This window comes from Abramis brama (assembly GCF_963993115.1).
Source record: "Abramis brama genome assembly, chromosome: 3".
NCBI lineage: Eukaryota > Metazoa > Chordata > Actinopteri > Cypriniformes > Leuciscidae > Abramis > Abramis brama.
In genome coordinates, this window is record NC_139965.1 from 50,899,385 (window position 1) to 50,920,197 (window position 20,813).

At 35.9% G+C, this 20,813-nt stretch overlaps 1 protein-coding gene across 4 annotated transcripts in view; it reads right to left on the minus strand.

Moving 5' to 3' along the window:
• Positions 1-1,364: 1,364 nt before the first annotated feature.
• dok7a (docking protein 7a) overlaps positions 1,365-20,813 on the minus strand; it is a 49,494-nt gene continuing 30,045 nt past the window's right edge. Inside the window, exons 6-13 of one of the 4 annotated variants that reach the window (XM_084107687.1) lie at positions 20,117-20,209; positions 18,574-19,361; positions 15,819-15,867; positions 14,469-14,933; positions 9,461-9,549; positions 5,161-5,236; positions 4,926-5,081; positions 1,365-2,341 (exon numbers count right to left, since the gene is read on the minus strand). In XM_084107687.1, the coding sequence (XP_083963813.1) occupies positions 2,196-2,341; positions 4,926-5,081; positions 5,161-5,236; positions 9,461-9,549; positions 14,469-14,933; positions 15,819-15,867; positions 18,574-19,361; positions 20,117-20,209 (1,862 nt within the window). In that variant the 3' untranslated portion in view covers positions 1,365-2,195. Of the gene's footprint in view, positions 2,342-4,925; positions 5,082-5,160; positions 5,237-9,460; positions 9,550-14,468; positions 14,946-15,818; positions 15,868-18,573; positions 19,362-20,116; positions 20,210-20,813 lie in introns of all 4 variants that reach the window. The other 3 variants (XM_084107686.1, XM_084107688.1, XR_014605245.1) reach the window with 3 other exon arrangements.

Below are 20,813 nucleotides of genomic sequence, written 5' to 3' on the forward strand. Positions count from 1 at the left end.
ACTGTGCAGATCTATGCAGGACTTTTTTGCTGAATCTATTACAATTGCCCACGCAGAATCCAGAACACTCTCGCCCTCATTAGCACGCACACACACACACACACACACACATTCTCGCTGTCTCATTAAGATTGATGGACACAATTCAAAGTGAGTAATGATTTACAGTCTGCTATAGTGTTAACTCACCTCTCTCTCAATTTATGATTGCGTAGTCTGTCCTTAGTAACTGATCTTGAAGATGGCATATAGATTAGGCCTACACACACACACACACACACACACACACACACGGATACACACACACACATATATATAGATAGATAGATAGATAGATAGATAGATAGATAGATAGATAGATAGATAGATAGATAGATAGATAGATAGATAGATAGATAGATAGATATGATGACACACATACAATAGAACATACTTAAGTAGGTCTACCTATAGGCCTACTCAAGAAGAGAGTGCGATTTCGGACGCAGCCCTAAACTACGGAGCTGATGATAAGGAGACGCACCATCTCTGCAGGCAGCGCGCATTCAGGACGCATAGTGGGAGCGCAAGCAAATAGCCTACGGAGCGCAAATGAATGGGAAAGACCGCTGCACCTTGAGACAGGCTCTTTTAAAATATTTTAACTTGATACGATGCAGTGAAATCAAAGCGCTGAGTGATTAAATCCCGTAAAGCCAGTCGCGAGGACAGTATAGTCTGGGCGCGTATTATGATAACTACGGTAATCTACAGGCAGTTTAAAAACATGGACTATAGGTGTTTTTCATTCATCGAGTTCAGCAATAGGCCTACCCGTCTTTCAATCAAATAACACCAAAGCCTTTCATTTTCTTAAGGAAAATATTTGAGAACTTTTTTTTTTTTTTTCTAGAAGGCACATTCTTACAAACTCTTACAACTTCTTTCTTAAGATTTTAAATAAATAAAAACTGGACGTTCTGAACGTCCAGAGAACATAAAAAAAAATAAAGTTTCTATAATGGAATATCAAAACGTCCTGCAGCTTGGATGTTGTCGAACTATTTTCTGAATCCTTTAATTTCTTTAAAACACTTTTGTTGGTCATCATGTAGCTATACGTTTAGAAATCCTCGCCAAACTCCAGTGTTCCTTCTTTCTCTTGAAGATAATCACCAGGAACACGAGGAGATGATTCTATAATACTACATGTTTGTATTTTCCACCAGCTTTACACTACATAGTGTGTTCACACACGTGTTCATGGCAGGCATTCCTTTAAATTTACTGCCGTTTCTAAAGCCTCACGCTGTCCTCTAGCGACGAGACAATATAACTGCGTCTCCAGATAAAACTTAAGACTAAACTTTACAATAACAATAAGAAACAGTATTGAACATTAGTTTTTATTTTTATTTTACACCTGTATAAACGATTATTATTAGCATTATTGTTTTACTTTTGTCACAAAAACTTTGATTAATATAATATCTAGCAGCAGCATTATATGTTTTTCATATATCGCAGTTCAAACCGTTCACTTCCTTCAGTGCTGAAACTATGAGAAAATACAGCATGTGATCTACAAAGGACAATGAACACCTGCAATGCATGATTTTCTGGTTCCAAAATGAATCTAAAATACAAAATCAGTAGTTTCATTTAAAAATTACTGTCTTCACATAACTAGACTTTAATTTAGGTTAATAAAAAGACTAAAAAGTAAATGCAGCATATTTAATACAAATGCAACTAGAAAGTAATATTCCGCATTTTAAAATTAAATTAATAAATTAATTAAAAAATAAAAAATAAAAAAAAATGCATTTTTGGTTCTGTGCATTGCACATATTAATCTAACATGAGAATACAGATATTTTATCAATCCATGTATTTATGGCTTACTGTACACTGAATGTGTGTTTAACATGTTCATCTAAGCAGTGTGTGTGTGTGTGTGTGTGAGCTCTGTATACATTCCTGTACATTACTGTATTTAAAACACTTGTGTATATGCTATGATTAACACGGCACACTCACTCACTATTCACTACATAGTGAAATCCACAGTCGACTATATGAGAAAATGAGTGGAAACTTCTGTAGATACATACACTATTTTTGTGTTTTACTGTCATCACATAAATGTAGTGTTTTGGTCAGTTTGTCTAGAGCAAGAGACGATCATGAACTCTCCAGATAAAGTTTTTCTCAGTTCAGTCCTCTTTCAGTCCTCGTCTTCTCCTCTGCTGCTCCAGTCTCTGAAGCCCTTCCTCTCGCCCCAATGCATGCTGGGTACCTGCTCTGTGAGCCGCCTCGGTCGCTGCGATGTCAATCTGAGCGTATTTACTGGAGCTTTTCCCTGAACAGAACCAGAACAAGACAGATGTTGGCCTGAAAAAGTTTAATTTATTACTTTTAAAATATTCACTATTATCTTACTAAAATATTACTTTTATTCAGAAAGGCTCATACTTCAAAATGTATTAAATGTGACAGTAAAAACATTTGTCACAAAATATTTGTGTTTTAAATAAACGCTGTTCTTTTGAACTTTCTATTCATCAAATAATCCTGAAAAAAATGATCACGGTTTCCACAAAAGTATCAAGCAGCACGACTGTTTTCAACATTGATAATAATAAGAAATGTTTCTTGAGCAGCAAATCAGCATATTAGAAGGATTTCTGAAGGATCATGTGACACTGAATGCTGGAGTAATGATGCTGAAAATTCTGATTTTCATCACAGGAATAAATTACATAATACATTATATTTATTTAAAAAATATATATGTGACCCTGGACCACAAAACCAGTCATATGGGTAATTTTTTTGAATTTCTTTTTCTTCATTTCTTCCTTTTTATACATCATCTGAATAAATAAGCTTTCCATTGATGTATGGTTTGTTAGGATAGGACAATATTTGGCCGAGATACAACTATTGAAAATCTGGAATCTGAGGGTGCGAAAAAATCGAAACATTGAGAAAATCTCCTTTAAAGTTGTCCATTTATGTTCGCGATTGTGCTGCATTCACTCACAAAAATAAGTGTTTTATATATTTACAGTAGGAAATTTACAAAATATCTTTATGGAACATGATCTTTACTTAATATTCTTATGACTTTTGGCCTAAAAGAAAAATCTGTAATTTTGACCCATGCAATGTAGTGTTGGCTATTGCCACAAATATACCCGTGCGACTTGTGACTGGTTTTGTGGTCCAGGGTCACATATTAGCAAACAACACATACATATATACCTATTTTAAATAACTACGACAGCCATTTACAAATAAATAATGATAAACAATATATAAATACACTGTATTTAGTGAAATTGATATTTTCAGATGTTTGTTTGCTTGCATCAAAGTGAGTGGCATTTATTGTATTTGAGCTTCAGGCTGTTTTGCTTTAAAAAGAGTCAAATCTGTTTTTGTCAGATGGGTTGTATCTTGAATGTGACTGTGAATGACTTGAAAGCAGGTGCTTTGTTTGTTTAACTTAATAATGAATAATTAATATTATGGAAGCTTGTGTCTGCCCCAGTATACCAAATTAAAAAGGTAACTGCGACTATCTCACCAGCTGAGTATTATTTTTGTATTTTTTTGCAATTGCAATTGCAAGTTTGTGGATTCTGAAACACCCAATGGTTCAACTTAGTCACATCATCAGTGATAAACCCAGGGTCATAGGTCGTTTCGGGTCTTAGATCATCAGACACCCTAGCCTGGGCGGCCCAGCAGGGTGTGATCAGTCCCCGGCTTGTGTCCAAGTAGCGCACTACCCCATGGATCACCCTCTTGATCCACAGCCACCTTGATGCTTTTTCCACAGCTTCTGTGATGTTCTTGGTGGCTGTTCTTTCCTGCAACCCTCTAATACCAAGAAGACTGAGTGTCCGATGTAGAGACTGTCCTGCAAAGCCCCTGCAGCGGGCCCTCCACCCATGCCTTCTACATAACATTCCTCTGCCAATTCAAGATACTTGGCCTTCTTGCGCTCATGGGCCTCCTCTCTCCGGCCTTACCAAGGCATAGTAAGTTTCAACATGACAACTTGCTTGGAACAGTCAGATGTTAAGACCAAATCTGAGCTGAGTGTCATCCTTGCAATGTTTTCTGGAAACTTCACCTGCTTCCCTAGGTCAACCTTCAGCAGCCAATCATGAGCTGAGGCTAGCAGCCACCTGAGGTTTCTCTCCCACCCTGATGAAGGCGATGTTGTGTCTTACTGGGAGCTGATGTTTTCTCTATTGGATTGCAATGCAGATGGTGTCAGCTACTGCCCTCAGCACCTGGTCATTGCACCACCTCTACCTCCCCTCTCCCAAGGCTTTCGGGCAGCAGCTCAAGATGTGCTCTAAGGAACATCTTGCCAGGCACAGTAGGTATGCTGGGGTATTAGCTAAACCACAGCAATGCAGGTTGGCTGGGCTTGGAAGGACATCATACACTGACTGGATCAGAAACTTGAGTCTAGCTGGTTCTGTCTTCCAAAGTTCTGCCCAGGTGATCTTACGTGCAGTTGTATGGTCCCAATTAGTCCAAGCTCCCTGCATGCACATAGCCACTGTCCTACTCCGACGTTCCTCTTCCACCTCTGCACAGATCTAACCTTTGGATCAGCTGACATCTCTCTCTCTCTCTCTCTCTCCCCATCTCTCTCCTACCAAACCCGGCTTGTCCAGCTGCCACAGAGCCTACCAACATGCCATGTCTCAGCCTTGCTTCAGCCCGCTTAACTGCCTCCGTGCCCGCCACTTCCTCCCAGGAAAAAAAAACATCAAACTAACATCAAAATGACCTTTGTTATTTTTTATTCTGTGGTGGAAACAAGCTTCCATTTAATATATATATATATATATATATATATATATATATATATATGGTGTTGATGTGTACACACTACTAATTATTATTTGATTGTTTTGCACCTCTGATGGCCGTGCTGGACTCCTGCAGCTCTAGTTCCATGTAATGCAGCTGTTTTTTGGACATGGGGCTGGTGGGAATATTCACGTATGTTACTGCGTCTCCTCTGAGCCTGTCCGTCACCACTGATCCATCCACTGCAAACGCAAACACTCCACCTGAAACGCACAGATCAGACCCACATCAAACACACACATCTACAGAAAACACCACAGATCTCGGGCAAAGTGAGTTCACCTTCAGTGAGATGATGAGAAACCCTTTGTGAAGCAGCATAGCTGTCAGTGAGCTCAAACATGCTCCCCTCCTCCAACTGTCACAGAAAGAGAGAGAGAGAGTAAGATGTTCATCCATGGAAAAACACACCTTCATTAGTCCCGATTCCTGTTTAAAAGTAACATGTCCACACCAGTTTAATCTGTAACTTGTCTATACAGGTTCAGCCTTTATGCTTTACAAATGCAGTTTTCAGGTGACTGCCTGCTAATAACACACTGTTGCGTGTGGCATTCAGTTATATTTATGTATCCAGAAGAAAAAAATCTCACTGTTTCTTTTTTCATTGCATGCAATGAAAAGAGATTAAATACAAGGTATTTTTAAAATACTAATTACATTAGACCATGTGGCTGTGATGAGCGCACAATGATGAAGGAATACCAACAAACAGTCTTTAATATTAAATCCAAAATGTAACACGCAGGAGATCAACCAGAAAACAGAATAGCACAACCACATTTAAACTAAGACAAAACCGAACACTGAATAAAGGGAACTAGGGGCTTAAATACACAAGGAGGATAATCAACAGGACTAGAGACATGCATAACAAACTGTTCCTGATCCTTGTTTGTTTCTATGGTTACTCAGGCAAACAGGAACAGAACCGAACCAAATCAAAACACAAAAAAACGAATATAGTTGTGACTAGGGGTAGGCGATCTGACGATTTTATATCGTGATCGATCTTGAAGACATCCGCTGCTTTTCAAGCGAATCGTAGAGATTGTGATCTTTTATGTCCTCGTAATAATCAGAGAATGTCTAATAAGGCGAGAACTTTCACTCTCAGTAAACTTACGGCTTCTGAACTGGTTGCAGTTCCACTCTGATTCCATATGAGGGCGCTCACAGGACGAGTGCAGAATGAATGGAGGTCTATGGCGCTATACCAATCAAAATCCAATTTTCTCAGGATATAATTTTTTGTCTAGTAATTTGAATGTTGTATTCGAAAGGAGATGCAAAGAAATTACACATTGCTGGGTGTTAGATTTTTTAGAGTCACTTATTTGCTTAAAAAAATGTTTTAAAGTGTCATTGACGTCATACACATCGTACGACCAGAGATACTGCTTTACGGCAATCCTTCAGTCACTTTGGTGCTTTCGCGCTCTGCACTTTGTTTTCTCTCGAGGCATCGACAACACAGCTGACACAGGTAAATACACGTGCTAGACGAGTTTTTGTTTTGTTTGTTTCTGGTCCCGCTTCGGATGCCACGATGCCATCAAGCGGTATCTCTGGTCGTAATCAGTCGTTCACTTACCAATCAGCGTTCATTAGCACAATGCTAGCGTGTTATGGGCAACAACAACTCAACCTGTAAGAAATCGAAAGGACATAAGTACTCGTTCATTCAACTTTCCACCTATAACCAGTGGCGTAACTTTGTTTTAAAAAGTGGGTGGGACAGGTGAGGTGAGGTGAGGTGGGGTGGGGTGGGGTGGGGTGGGGTGGGGTGGGGTGGGGTGGGGTGGGGGTTGCTAATAAAACGCTAAATCAGATATATGTACAATAACATTACGACGTCCAGCAATCGATTTAAATAGTAGGCTACATGGGGTTTAATTTGTCGTTTAATGAGATGAAGTATAATGTATATAGTATAATGAGATGTTGTCAGAGCCGAGAATTTTCGTGTGAATAAATGGTCCAGTGGTAAAACTTTCGCCTCCCGTATCAAAACTTGTGGGTTCTAATCCACACTCGAATAGTTTTTTTTTTTCTCATCAAAACCGATTATGTTCATCAGTGGTTGTATATCAAGCAGGGACACGATTGTGTGCATTATGTTTTGTGATTTTACCAGAACGAAGAGTATCCGCAACGGATTGAAGCGCGCGTCCGAGTGAAGACAGTGAGCGGCGTGTGCGCGAGCCACACGAGAGAACACTGTATCCGCGCCACTGATCGCAGCGGCAACGAGCACTTTGATCACTTGATTTAAAAAGCACATTTCAGTGCTAGATTGTCTCTTATTTAAAAAACGAACGAAATGAATGCTCTGCCAGTTAACTGGATATGTTTTATTTATTTGTAGAATTGGTACATTCGTGCCGCGAGATGTTTTAAAAAGTGGTGGGGACAATATCGACCCTGGCAAAAAGTGGTGGGGACATGTCCCACCCGTCCCACCCGCAAATTACGCCTATGCCTATAACCCATGTTGAACTGCCAAAACCTACAATCAGATCTGAGATTTCTCAACGGCAATCGGGTGAAAGAGACAAATTTAGCGGTCTAGCTCCATAGACTCCCATTCATTTTGCACTCATGGCGATCGCCCCCAGTGGAACTCTGGTGGAACTACAACCAAAATTCGGTACAATAGGACTTAATAGGGAGTGGGCAGGCTCTCCGTATATGGGCTCTGTAATAATCTTAAAGTCCCTGTGAACCGGAAGTTGCAAACGACTTTTCTCCAGTGTTGTGACATATTTCCAAGTGAAAAGGAATATTGAACAGAGGGCAGGGATTTACTTTAGCACTCCATCTCTGCTCATAGAGACAGAGTGTATTTAGGCCACGCCCACACGGGGGGGGGGGGGGGGGGGGGGGGGGGGGGGGAATCCAACCGTCTCCATTGACTTTGCATTGCGAGAGGCTGCCTCCTTGTCATTTATGACTTATAACAAAAAACAAAACAATGTCTAAAAGCTGCTATGTGACAAGGTGTACAGCAAACAAGCTAAATAACCCAGAAATAAATTTTTACTGCAATCAGAGGACGGCGCCGGAACCAGCAACTCTCGACGCTGTTCTCTTCCTTCATAACTCGTAGCCTACTGAGAAGGATATATTTGTGTAAATAGTCGTACAGTCGTATTTTCAATGCCATTGGTCTCTATTAAGTGAAGCATCAGCTTCAGCGTTACCCATACGACGCATTGCAGGTCAGCAGAGCCTTGAAAAGTGGAGCTCAAAGTTAAACATAATTAACACCTTGTTTCATTACATCTATATTTTAATGAATCAGCGTTTTTGAATGTGTTCGTTGAATGAACGGTTGACTTACTCAAAAGACAGTCCGTTACCGTATGTAACTGTGCGCTGAGTGACAGCTTTTCAATGCGCAGAGACGCTGTTTAGTTTCGGTAACATTGAAAATGAAAATGAAACATACTGAAAATGTCCTCGTTTTTGTGCATGCTGACCACATCATAACACTTATTTATATAGAAACAAATAAATATAAATAAATCAAAATAAATAAATTAAATAAATGGCGATATTACCACATATTGAGCCACTCAAAATTACTGCAAGGGAAATTCCTTCACCGTGACAGCCCTAACTAGTAGTTCTATCATCAGGCATGCATAAAAGAAAATATACAAACAGTAATAATACACAAAAATGGACTGGTGAAATGCATGTTCATTCATTAGACAGATTTGTCAATGGATTAGTGGAGATAATTCCATTTCTATGGGACTGCATGTTTGTTTCTTGTAGCCTGTACTGTTCTCTTATTGAGAACAATCAATGTCCCAAGTGTCTATGAAGTGTATGAGTAGAGTAAATGGGTGATAATTCACAGTGGGGCAACCAGACATCAGGGAGTCTGCTTGGGTGAGGAGTTGTGAAGATTAAGTGTAACAATGGTGTGTTTGATCGGTCCAGTCGTTACATCCATGTTCGGTTTTCTGTCAGGCTGTGGCTGTAAAGAGCGCATGAGTACCAACAAACAGTCTTTAATGATAAATCCAAAAGGTAACACGCAGGAGATCACTGAACCAAACACTGAACAAAGGGAACTAAGAGCTTAAATAAACAAGGAGGCTAATCAACAAAACTAGAGACAGGTGTGAAACATAATCATCAAGTTAACCATAGAAACAATCAAGGATTGGGAAACCAGGCAAACAAGAACAGATGAGAACCAAACTAAAACACAATGAAACTAACATACTCATGACAACTTCAACTTAGACTTATTATATTATTAACTTATTATTTTATTTCAGTTCATCCATTTTTCATCTAATATTTATATTTTATTTTATTTCAGCTTTGTTTTAACTGTGACTTTTAATAGTTGTGGTTTTAGTTGACAATAACAACACTGGTCTCAAGAAAATTTGACCTAGCATCTGCAGTCCTTGGCCCTTATAAAGAAGACACAACACTCTTTTAAAAATCTGTTGTGCATTAAAGGGTTTATCGAGCACAGGTGTGTTAATTGCACTGTGTTGGGTTGCATTTGTATTTTTGCACACTTCTATCAAATGTAATTCAAAAGGAATATCTTCACCTCTGGACTCCTCTCTGTTGTTCGACCATCCATAATTTCATAGGCAGGATCTGTTCTTCCTTTTTCTGCCCAGATTCTCTCTTTGTTATCTGCACAAGATAATCATAGCACAAGGTCAGAATATACAGTATGAGTGACAAGGGTATGTTTTGTCTTCTGTAAATTGTGTTTTTCCTGGCTGATTTGCTTAGTTTCATTCCACCAAAGAAGAAACACAGTAACATTAAAGCACTACAGTTTTTTTATTTTTATTTTTATAATTGCTAGAACACAATTTTCAATACTTCGGTCACTTTTTCAGAACTTTCTAAACAGTGATCACAACAGCAGTTTATGTGCACTAAACTGTGGATTATTTATCATTGCTTTGGCACAAAATGCATTCAATGACTACATCTTTCAAATGACAAAAAAAAAAAAAAAAAAAAAACGTTTCTCACTTAAACACAACCACCACCAAAACTCTATATACCTACAGGCCAATTTGCACATGTTTGCATTCTCTTTCAAAACTGTTAAACTTAAGTTCAAAACCTAACAAAATTGAATAAGACAGCAATTTGCCACATTTCTGCAGTAATATTGAAATACATTCCGGTCTAAAAAATGAAATACTATCACTCTCTACTGCTTATAATTCACTGCAGTATGTTACATAGTCCATGTTTATATTACAGACAGTACAAAATTATTCCAAAGTTTTCCCCTTTTGTATAGATGGTAATGAAATTGAAAGACTAACACTTGTGTAGGTGTTCAGCTACATCTAATTGTTTTGATAGTATTTGATTTTTTCAAGTCAGATTATATTTCAATATGGTATTATGGGTAGAAATGTAGCAAATTTCTTATTCATTTTTGTATTATGTTAAATTTTTAACTTGAGTTTTTTTTTTTTTTTTAAGTTGTTGTGCTCAGTGTAAAGAGTTTTGAAAAAGTGACCTAAGTATTGAGAAATGTGTGTTAGTGATATATATATATATATATATATATATATATATATATATATATATATATATATATATATATATATACATACATACATACATACAAGTAAACTAGTGTAGGGGCAAGTAATTTTCAAATGTTCATGCTGGATGTTTTATTATTCAACTTGCTTGCAAAAACAAGTACATTTTAGCATACTTTTTTTAAAAGTACTTATGAAAATAATATACTTGAAAAGAATTTGCAACCTGTGTGAACTGAATGTAATGCATGTTAACTGCAATTAAATGTAAATATATTGTTTTAAAAGGGAAATTAGATGACATTAAAAGCACTTTAAAGCATGACTAAAGATATTTAAAACAATAATTAAAAATGTTTTACTTTAAAGTAAACCTTTTAGTTTGACATTATTACAAAGTGCATTTTTTAAAAGTGTAGTTAAGTGTGTTTAAACACAGTGATGAAAGTGTTCTCTCTTTAACTCTTTCATGCATGAATTATGATAACCTCAGTCAGGATTTATTTTCCTATGTGTTTTTATTGCTCTTAGGGCATGAAAAACAAGATTTTTTTTTTTTTTTACACATTTTTCAAAGACATTTTCAGATGTCCACTTGAGTGGACAGCATGCGTTTATGGTTTAAACTGAAGAGATACTGTATTAAACATAATACAATAATCAAACAGATATAGTATGTGTATTTAACAAACTAATCAATAAAATTATATCAAATGTGAAATAGTGGAAAGGCAATTGAACTTCACACAAGTTGAACTTTGCATATCTTTGATATCAGAACATGAGGAAGTGATTCCATCAGAAATTTCTACAGCCTGTCAAGGTACAACTGTGAAAACCACTCAGATGCTCCCTCCAGTGTACCAGAGTATGTCAGTTTATCCTTATTAGCTGATAATTCTGATTATGTTCAAGATGGACACATTTCTAGCATAGCCTTCCTCTGAGAAAACCTAGCGATACGTTTTTTTCAATCTCATCTGAAATGAGCAGTGTTGGGGATAACGCATTACAATTAACATGCATAACGCATTCAGATTACTTTTTTGATGTTACAAGTAAAGTAAAGTGTTACAAGTAACGTGCATTACGCAATCAGATTTTTTTTTAATGTTATGAGTATTGTATTACAAGTAACATGCATTACATAATCAGATTACTTTTTGATCTAACAAGTAAAGTAATTAATTACAAGTAATGTGCATTACGTAATAAGATTACTTTTTGATGTTACGAGTAAATAAACACATTACAAGTAGCATGCATTACGAAATCAGATTACTTTTTGATCTAACAAGTAATGTATTACAAGCAACATGCATTACGTAAACATTACTTTTTGATCTAACAAGTAAAGTAATAAATTACAAGGTAATGTGCATTACGAAATCAGATTACTTTTTGATGTTACAGGTAAAGAAACACATTACAAGTAACATGCATTACGAAATCAATTACTTTTTGATCTAACAAGTAATGCATTACAAGTCACATACATTATGTAATCATTACTTTTTGATCTAACAAGTAAAGTAATAAATTACAAGTAGCATGCATTACGAAATCAGATTACTTTTTGATCTAACAAGTAATGTATTACAAGCAACATGCATTACGTAAACATTACTTTTTGATCTAACAAGTAAAGTAATAAATTACAAGGTAATGTGCATTACGAAATCAGATTACTTTTTGATGTTACAGGTAAAGAAACACATTACAAGTAACATGCATTATGAAATCAATTACTTTTTGATCTAACAAGTAATGCATTACAAGTCACATACATTATGTAATCATTACTTTTTGATCTAACAAGTAAAGTAATAAATTACAAGTAGCATGCATTACGAAATCAGATTACTTTTTGATCTAACAAGTAATGTATTACAAGCAACATGCATTACGTAAACATTACTTTTTGATCTAACAAGTAATGCATTACAAGTCACATACATTATGTAATCACATTACTTTTTTTGATGTCAATGAAAATTACATTCTAATAATACAAATACATTTATTTACAGTCAAAAAAAGTCCCTGCATAATATATATATATATATATATATATATATATATATATATATATATATATATATATATATATATAAACAATATTCACAGTATAAGTATGAATTGTAGCTGAAATACAGCCATTGATGCATGAGGTCCACTATAGTGGACAGATGATTAATCAGATTTTTCTTCCAATCTAAAATCAAAACTTGGAAAATTTAACTGTGATAGGACTCATTAGATATTGCTTGATGCTACAATATTTTTTTTTATCTCCTAGGATAGAAGGAATGGGGGGATATTCCGGAGCAACTTGGCATTTCTGACTGACCATTGGCCATCTTGGTTTGGAGGGGGAAAAAATCGACACACAACGGCTTGCCACTTGGTTGCAATGTATAGGATGATGCACCAGGATCCACCGTAGAGGTCGATGTGCAACCATGCCATCAAAACCCGTGCAAATTCAAGAAAATGCTTTTTTAATAGCTGTCCACTGTAGTGACCTCTATGCATGAAAGGGTTAAGTACACATAAGTGGCCTTTTATTTCATTAACATTATATTAACTGCAAGTGCAGTTTAAAAAAAAGTTTTATGATAAAGTACACTACAAGGGCACATGAGTACTTTTTCACAAGTGTAGAGGAACATATCTAGTGCTCCTTGTGAAATCGTGTACTTGTGTTCAATTATGAATTGTGCATAGCAAGAAGTGCTTGCATTAACACATTTGCATAAAATATGTTTCGGGCCTTGAATAATGAATGTAATTTTAAAAAAGTCAAAGCGTATTGATTTATAATATCGGCCATCATACTGGCCTTAATATAAATGTAATATTTAATTAGTATTTCCCAAACTTTAGATATAAATGTATCCCAAATACACATTGGCACATTATTGATCTTGGTTCAACTTTATTACCATCTTGATCACACATATCAGCTTTGAGAGATTAGTCTACATTGAAGTTATTTTAGACAGTGACAGACTATGAGTTATTTTAGGTACATCAAATCTAGATTAAATTTATCGAACACATTCCTTCCAATGTGCTCTTGGTGAAATCTTACAAAATACACTACAATATGAGTTGGAATCTCCCTCAACCATCTACAAGGGGTTAGTATTTTGGATACTAAATGTACAAATTATTTTTTGATGAATTCATCACTGCTAGTAACAATTAAATTATTAAAGCTAATGACAGACAGTTAGCACTCAACACGAATGGTAATTCTGGACGGTGCCCAATAATTTCTTGTTTAATAATAAAATAAAAGAAGTCCATTTAAAAATTATTCATCATTATTACCCTTGTAATACATATTTAGTCAGTATGTCATGTGTTTAACTGTCAGTATCCTATCCTGGTAGAGCATTTCTTTTTCACTATGATGTTTCTGACAATAAGGAGCTAGATGATGTCTTTATTTGTATGATGGATAAATACCATTGTTGGGAAAAGTTACTATTAAAAGTATTGCATTACAATAAAAAAGTAAATACTTAGAGGTAAGAAAAGTAACGCATTACTTTCCATAAAAAGTAACTAAGTTTCTTTTTATGGAAAGAAATGCGATACTTTTCTGACCTGGCTTGATGCTTGCTCTCTTTTCCAGTGTTTTTTTGTTTTTTTTTATGATAAGTGTTTTTGTTCTCTAATGTTGAAATGTAAGTTTTGAAAATGATAATAAAATAAATAAAAAATTACATTGGATGAATCCTGTGTCTTGTTTTAAATCACATTTTAGCTCAGAAGTCAGAAATAACTTATTATGACACATGCATCTCCAACATCAACCTTGTATCGAACTCGCTTTCAAGTCCTTGAGCTTCTTCACCCATTCAAAGACGACGAATGGAAAACAACAATATAGATGGGTTTTGCAGAAGAGTAAAGCTAATTATTAATACGATTAGACAGACTTCTGGAGTGATGAGGAAGAGAAGATTGAGTTGGGTTAGAGATGAGACAAAGTCCAGTGTGAGAGGTTTGGGGTTGACGTTCTCTTACCTTCTTCAGGTATTCGTTGCAGAGAGACTGGCCTACTGGGATACTCAATGGAAGAGCAGACAGACTCTGGGATGTTCGAATTGTTTCTACTCAGCTCTCTGCTCTGGTCCTGGACTAAAATTGAGAGTCTGGATGGAGGCGTGAGTCTCAGCAGCTGGCAGTTTCCCTCTCCTTTCCTACACTGGAGGCAGTTCTCATAGAGGACAGTGTGTACTGTGTGAACGGGGCGTCTGGATGATGACATCGCCTCATAAACGCTGCTACTGACTGATTTCCCAGCAGGATTGTAGTGTGCCAGGAGATCAGACAGACAGGAGATGTATCCCTCTGATCGCTCCTCCTCATTGGTCTGTGAATGTTCAGATAAGGGCTTCCATGGATCCTGATTGGTCAAAGATAAGTCGCTGATCTCCACTGGCTGCTGATTGGTGGCTGGTCCAGTGGGAGGGGCTGAATTTTCACCTGCTAAAGTAAAACCTGCTTCTTTGAGAGTGTGTCTGTACGTTCCTCACATATAAATCTCACTTTATATTAATTTTATATTATTTATATTAAAATGCGCTGTGTATTACTTAATGAATACGGGAGGTGTCCAGACACTTGTGAAAAAGAAGTGCACTTAATTGTATTGAATGTGAACTTCAAATCTTAAAAGTATATTTTAAAATACTATATTTACAGATAATAGAATATTAATGAAATAAAAGGCCACTTAAGTGTACTTAAAGAGAGAACACTTTTATGACTGGTTTTAACACATTTTAAAAAAGCAGTTCATGTCAAATAAAAAGTTTACTTTAACATATATTTTAAATCATTGCTTTACTAATCTTCTGTCATGTTGTAAAGAAGTACACTTATTTTGATGTGTTGAGTAACATACTAAAGTACATGTAATATACTTGATTATAATTTTAACTGTAGTGTGTTGATGGATATATTATATTTAAAGTTAATATATTTTAAATGTACTAAATTGCAACTTTATATATACACATATATATATATATATATATATATATATATATATATATACATACATACATACATACATACATACATACATACATACATATATATATATATATATATATATAGTGGGTCAAAAAACACTCTAAAGTTCAGCTAATTTCATTTAATATAAATTAACATGCAATTTAATGCCCTAAAACATTTCATTCTGTTCACACTTAATAAGTAGTCCATAATAAGTAGTCTTTTTAAAAGCATGTTAAAGTGTACTTCTTTTTCTTATGGAGACTCCTTAAATAACCCTTTAAGTATTTCACTATGGGATATGCAGAATGAGGGAGAGGTTGTAAAGAGATATACTGGCTGTAGGAGTCTTACTTGGCACAGTGGGCAGTAGAGTCCCTCCAGGATGAGGAAGAAATGTGCCCTGTTTAACAAACACACAGAGCAAATCAATTAACATTACATAACACCATAATCAATGCCACAAAGAACTTAACTGGATGCAGTGGATGGAGTCTGTTCTTATTGCAGTACACCAGAGGGTGTCGCTTCCCAATGCTACAGTATAGTATGGAAGCTTATTCCTGCCACAGAATAAAAAATAAAAAAAATAAAAAAAATAAAACAAGGTAATTGTGATATGTGGCTTCCATAATATAGGGCTGCACACTTTGGGGGAAAACATGTAATTGTGATTTTTCAAAAATGTTTGCTGTGCTTATTTGTAGGCCTGTATTATGCAATGGTCTGTCTAAATACTCGATTCTGATTGGCTGAAAGGTGTGCAATAAAACTGTTTTCATTGTAGCACACATACGCATACGTCACTCACGCTGTTTTCATGGAAGCACACACACGCATACGTCACTCGGAGATCGCGCTGTGGAAACAAACATTCAGGAGCACAGAAAATGAACGCTGCCCTTAACGATTATTTTATTTCAGTTAATCCATTTTTCATCTAATATTTATATTTAATTTCATTTCAGCTTTGTTTTAACGGTGACTTTTAATAGTTTTGGTTTTAGTTGACAATAACAACACTGGTCTCAAGAAATCCTGACCTAGCATCTGCAGTCCTTGGCCCTTATAAAGAAGACACAACACTCTTTTAAAAATCATAAAACTCTCTTTTTTTTTTAAAAGGGTTTATCAAGCACAGGTGTGTTAATTGCACTGTGTTGGGTTGCATTTGTATTTTTGCACACTTCTACTTCTAACAAAACCCCTGTGACTTTTAATAATAAAATAGCTTCGCTACTGAATCGCTACATCATAGGCCTACAGTATTTATCAGCAAGAAAGGGGTAACATTTATGTATTTAATTCTAAAAATAATTTTAATGTCATACATAAAAAAAAATGTCACATTACAAACAAACCATCGTTCAAAATAACAGCATTTATCTAAAATAGAAAGCTTTTTTAACATTATACACTAGGCTTACAGTTCAAAAGTTTGTGGTTAGTAAGAATATTTTTTGGAAAAAAATTAAAGAAAGTAATTGCCTGCTTTTATTCAGAAAGGATGCATTACATTAATCAAAAGTGACAGTAAAGACATTTATAATGTTACGAAAGCTTTCTATTTCAAATAAATATCTTATGAACTTTATATTCATCAAAAAATATATATTTTTTTTAAACATTAATAATAATCAGAAATGTTTTTTGAGCATATTATTCCCTCAGGAAGATTACATGTTTTCTTGCATGGATCTTGCATTGAATGCATCATGTTGTTTGTATTCGCCAAAATTGATTAGCCAAAATCAAAACGTGGACAGTGAAAGGGAATTACCGTTAGCGCGAGACGAGTCCGGCTTGAAGCGGAAGCGACCAGACGGCAGAGGAGGATTATGTTCGCAAATCAAACAATGATTTGTCTCAAAACAATGATTAAAAAAAGCTGTGATTGGATGATGACAGGTGGCGGTGATCATTCTCAAGTGTCGTGATCAGCACTGCTACTGTTGCTGTTGTATCAGTCAGTGGTTAGATCAGTGTAGTAGGCTAGTCAAAAAACGGGACACGGGAGGTCACGCACGGGACAAATAAATTAGGCCCAATATACAGGACGTCCCAGATAATTCGGGACAGTTGGCAACCCTATAATCTACGCACTACTTTATGATTCAAAGTGGGCAGAATGCTAGAACTAAGGAGCTGTAACTAATGGAAATAACCGCCATTTTTACTCTTCCGGTTAAATATTGCAGTACAGGCATCAACAACAGCTTTAAGTTTTCAATGTTGGCAAATTACCATGGTATAAGCAGGATAATCCACGGCTAGCTGTGCATTAAACGATTTGAATGCACTCCGTGGAAGCAACCACTTCGCTTCATGTCGTATGGTTCTTTGCCTCCATGTCATGCATTAAAATCGTTTAATGCACAGCTAGCCTTGGATTATCCCTTATTTATTACTATTATTAGTATTATTATAGAACCAGAATTGAGAACCAATGGTGTAAATGAACACAGTGCCACACTTCACTCTGAAACATGCAATACATATATAATAAAAAAAAAAAAAAAAAAAAAAAAACGAATTAAATATAATTAGTTAATTAAAATGCAGCCTTCACAATATGACTAATGCATTAAGCCATAACACAATAAGGATTTTATCATCCAGCCTTAATCTGTTCATTACTGTAGAAAACGTAAACAGAAAACATATATATATATATATATATATATATATATATATATATATATATATATATATATATATATATATATATATATAAACTCGTAAATAATAATTTATTTAAAAACTGCAATAATAACAATATTACAATGTACAATATTACAATAAAAAACAATAATAAAAATGACTATATATATACACTGTACATATATATAGTCATTTTTATTATTGTTTTGTATGTCTATATTAATGTTTTTTTTTTCCGTTTTAGTTATTTTAGTATATCAAGTTAAGCTAAATTAAAATGAGCAACTAGCTACTAGCTTAAAATGAGGCAACTAACCAAAATAAAATAAGATTTTTAATTTTTTTAGTTTGTTATTTCATTTTATTTCAGTTAAGTTTTTTTTTGTGTGTGTGTTTTTTAGCTTTAGTTTTAGTTTTAAACTATAATAACCCTGAGTAGTGTGTGTACCTTGAGTCCTCTGCAGATGGGGCAGGTAGTGAAGAGTGATTTAGAGCCGGCAGGAGGAAGTGAACAGTTTGCACAATCACAGCAGCTTTTGTTACAAAAAAATCCCTGAGACTCCTCCCCTTTTATTAAGCCTTCCTTTGTCTTTGACTCCTCCCTTTTACCAAGCTCTAGAGAATGAATCAGAGCTGAGACAGAATCTAATTGGCCGGGAGATTCTGAATTTTCTTCAGACTGTTTCTGGACAAATGGCTCTATAAGTCCAGTATCATTTTGAGATCTGCTACTATCTCTGTTGTCCTCTGGAGCTCTGGTGATCTCCTGCAGACTGCGGGGAGAGTCATAAAGGTATCGTAGCGAAGAGGGAATCTGGTACTCATGGTTGCACGTGCACAAGTGTTTCTCTGGGATAGCAGGTGGTGGAAGGTTGAACGGCGTTCCATATTCCTCCCCCGGACCGGCAGCATCCAGACTGCCACTGTAGGAAGAGAAGCTTCCCGTGTAAGACGAGTGGCTTCCCGTAGCAATGCCGCTGTCGGATGAGTTCTGTCGGCCGGTTTCTTTTAGCTTCCTTGAGCGAACGGGATCAGTCGGGACCTGGAGTCCAGTGGAGAGTTTCTCCTCGACCTGAGATGCTTGCGGGTGAGGTGTTTCTGCAGAGCTGGGCAGAACCAGATCAGTCCACGGTGCAGGGCGACCGCTAATGCTGCAATCTGTGTCCGAGGTGTCAGATGAACCAGATATGCTGCGGTCATCTCCTGTCATCGAAGAGCCGAAACGGGAGCTGGAAGCTTTCAGGACAAAAGAGAGAGCAAAATTATTCATCCTGACTGCACAAATATTTGCTTCTCTCTTCACAGATACCTAAAAGAAGTGCACTTATTTGCAATGTGCACTTGTAGGCTAATTTGAGTTTTAAATGTAAATTTTTAAACAACTGTACATGCAGATGATATAATATTAATGAAATAAAATGCCACTTAATTGTACTTAAAGAGACATTATTCCGATGAGTTGACTAACCTACTAAAGCACATGTAAAATACTTAATTATAATGTTAACTGTATAATGTTAACTGTTATTTGATATTGCAATACATGAATGTACTAAATTGCTAATTAATTTTAACAAATATATTTAATACATGACAAGTTTTAATAGAAATTACATGCTTTGGTAGTACATTTATCCATATTTCAAAGACAATACAAGCAATTATGAAATTACATAATAAAAATGTACTTAAGTCCTACTTAAACACTCTAAAAATCAGCTTATTGTATCTAATATAAATTTAAACTATAATACATTTTCATGCAGTCGTTTCTAAAAATTCAGTAAATTGCATTCAGTTCATACTTAACTATATTCTTTGAAAGTATATTATTTAAATCTGATGGCATCATACAAACACATGATAACTCCTACAGATAACTGAAGCTTTACATAAATCCTCCAGATTGAGGTTCACCAGAGTGACATTTTGGATGTGGGTTTGGGGATCCCATGTGAGACAAAGGTGAGCAAAACAGGAGACACAGTTACCTGTGCTGTGAGACAGCAGACTCAGTCTCCGTTCCAACTCCTCCGCTTCATGGTTTAGTCTGTCCTGCACTAAAGCTGCATTGACACTGGGCTCTGAGACACAGACAGAGCAAGTTAAAAAGAACTGTGAGAGACAGACAGCCAACACAAATACACAGATAAAGCCTTTTGCCACACAATTTACTGATATGGCATGTAAACAAACAAAATAGGGAATGCTGTCTGACTTCAAGTGCTATTCCATTACTCTTTTCCTCGTAGAAAGTTGGAAATTCAAATACACACTGAACAAAATTATAAACGCAACACTTTTGTTTTTGCCCTAATTTTTCATGAGCTGAACTCAAAGATCTAAGACTTTTTCTATGTACACAAAAGGCCTATTTCTCTCAGATATTGTTCACAAATCTGTCTAAATCTGTGTTAGTGAACACTTCTCCTTTGCCGAGATAATCCATCCACCTCACAGGTGTGGCATATCAAGATGCTGATTAGACAGCATGATTATTGCACAGGTTTTACAGGATTACAGGACAGTATGGACCACCTCTCCTCAGCTTGCAACAACTTCGGCCTAACAATCAGCACAAAGAAGACTGAAGTCCTATACCAACCTGCTCCTGGGAAACCCTACACTGAGCCAACCATCTTTGTGAATGGGCAAAAGCTTTCAGCCGTTGACAAGTTTATTTACCTT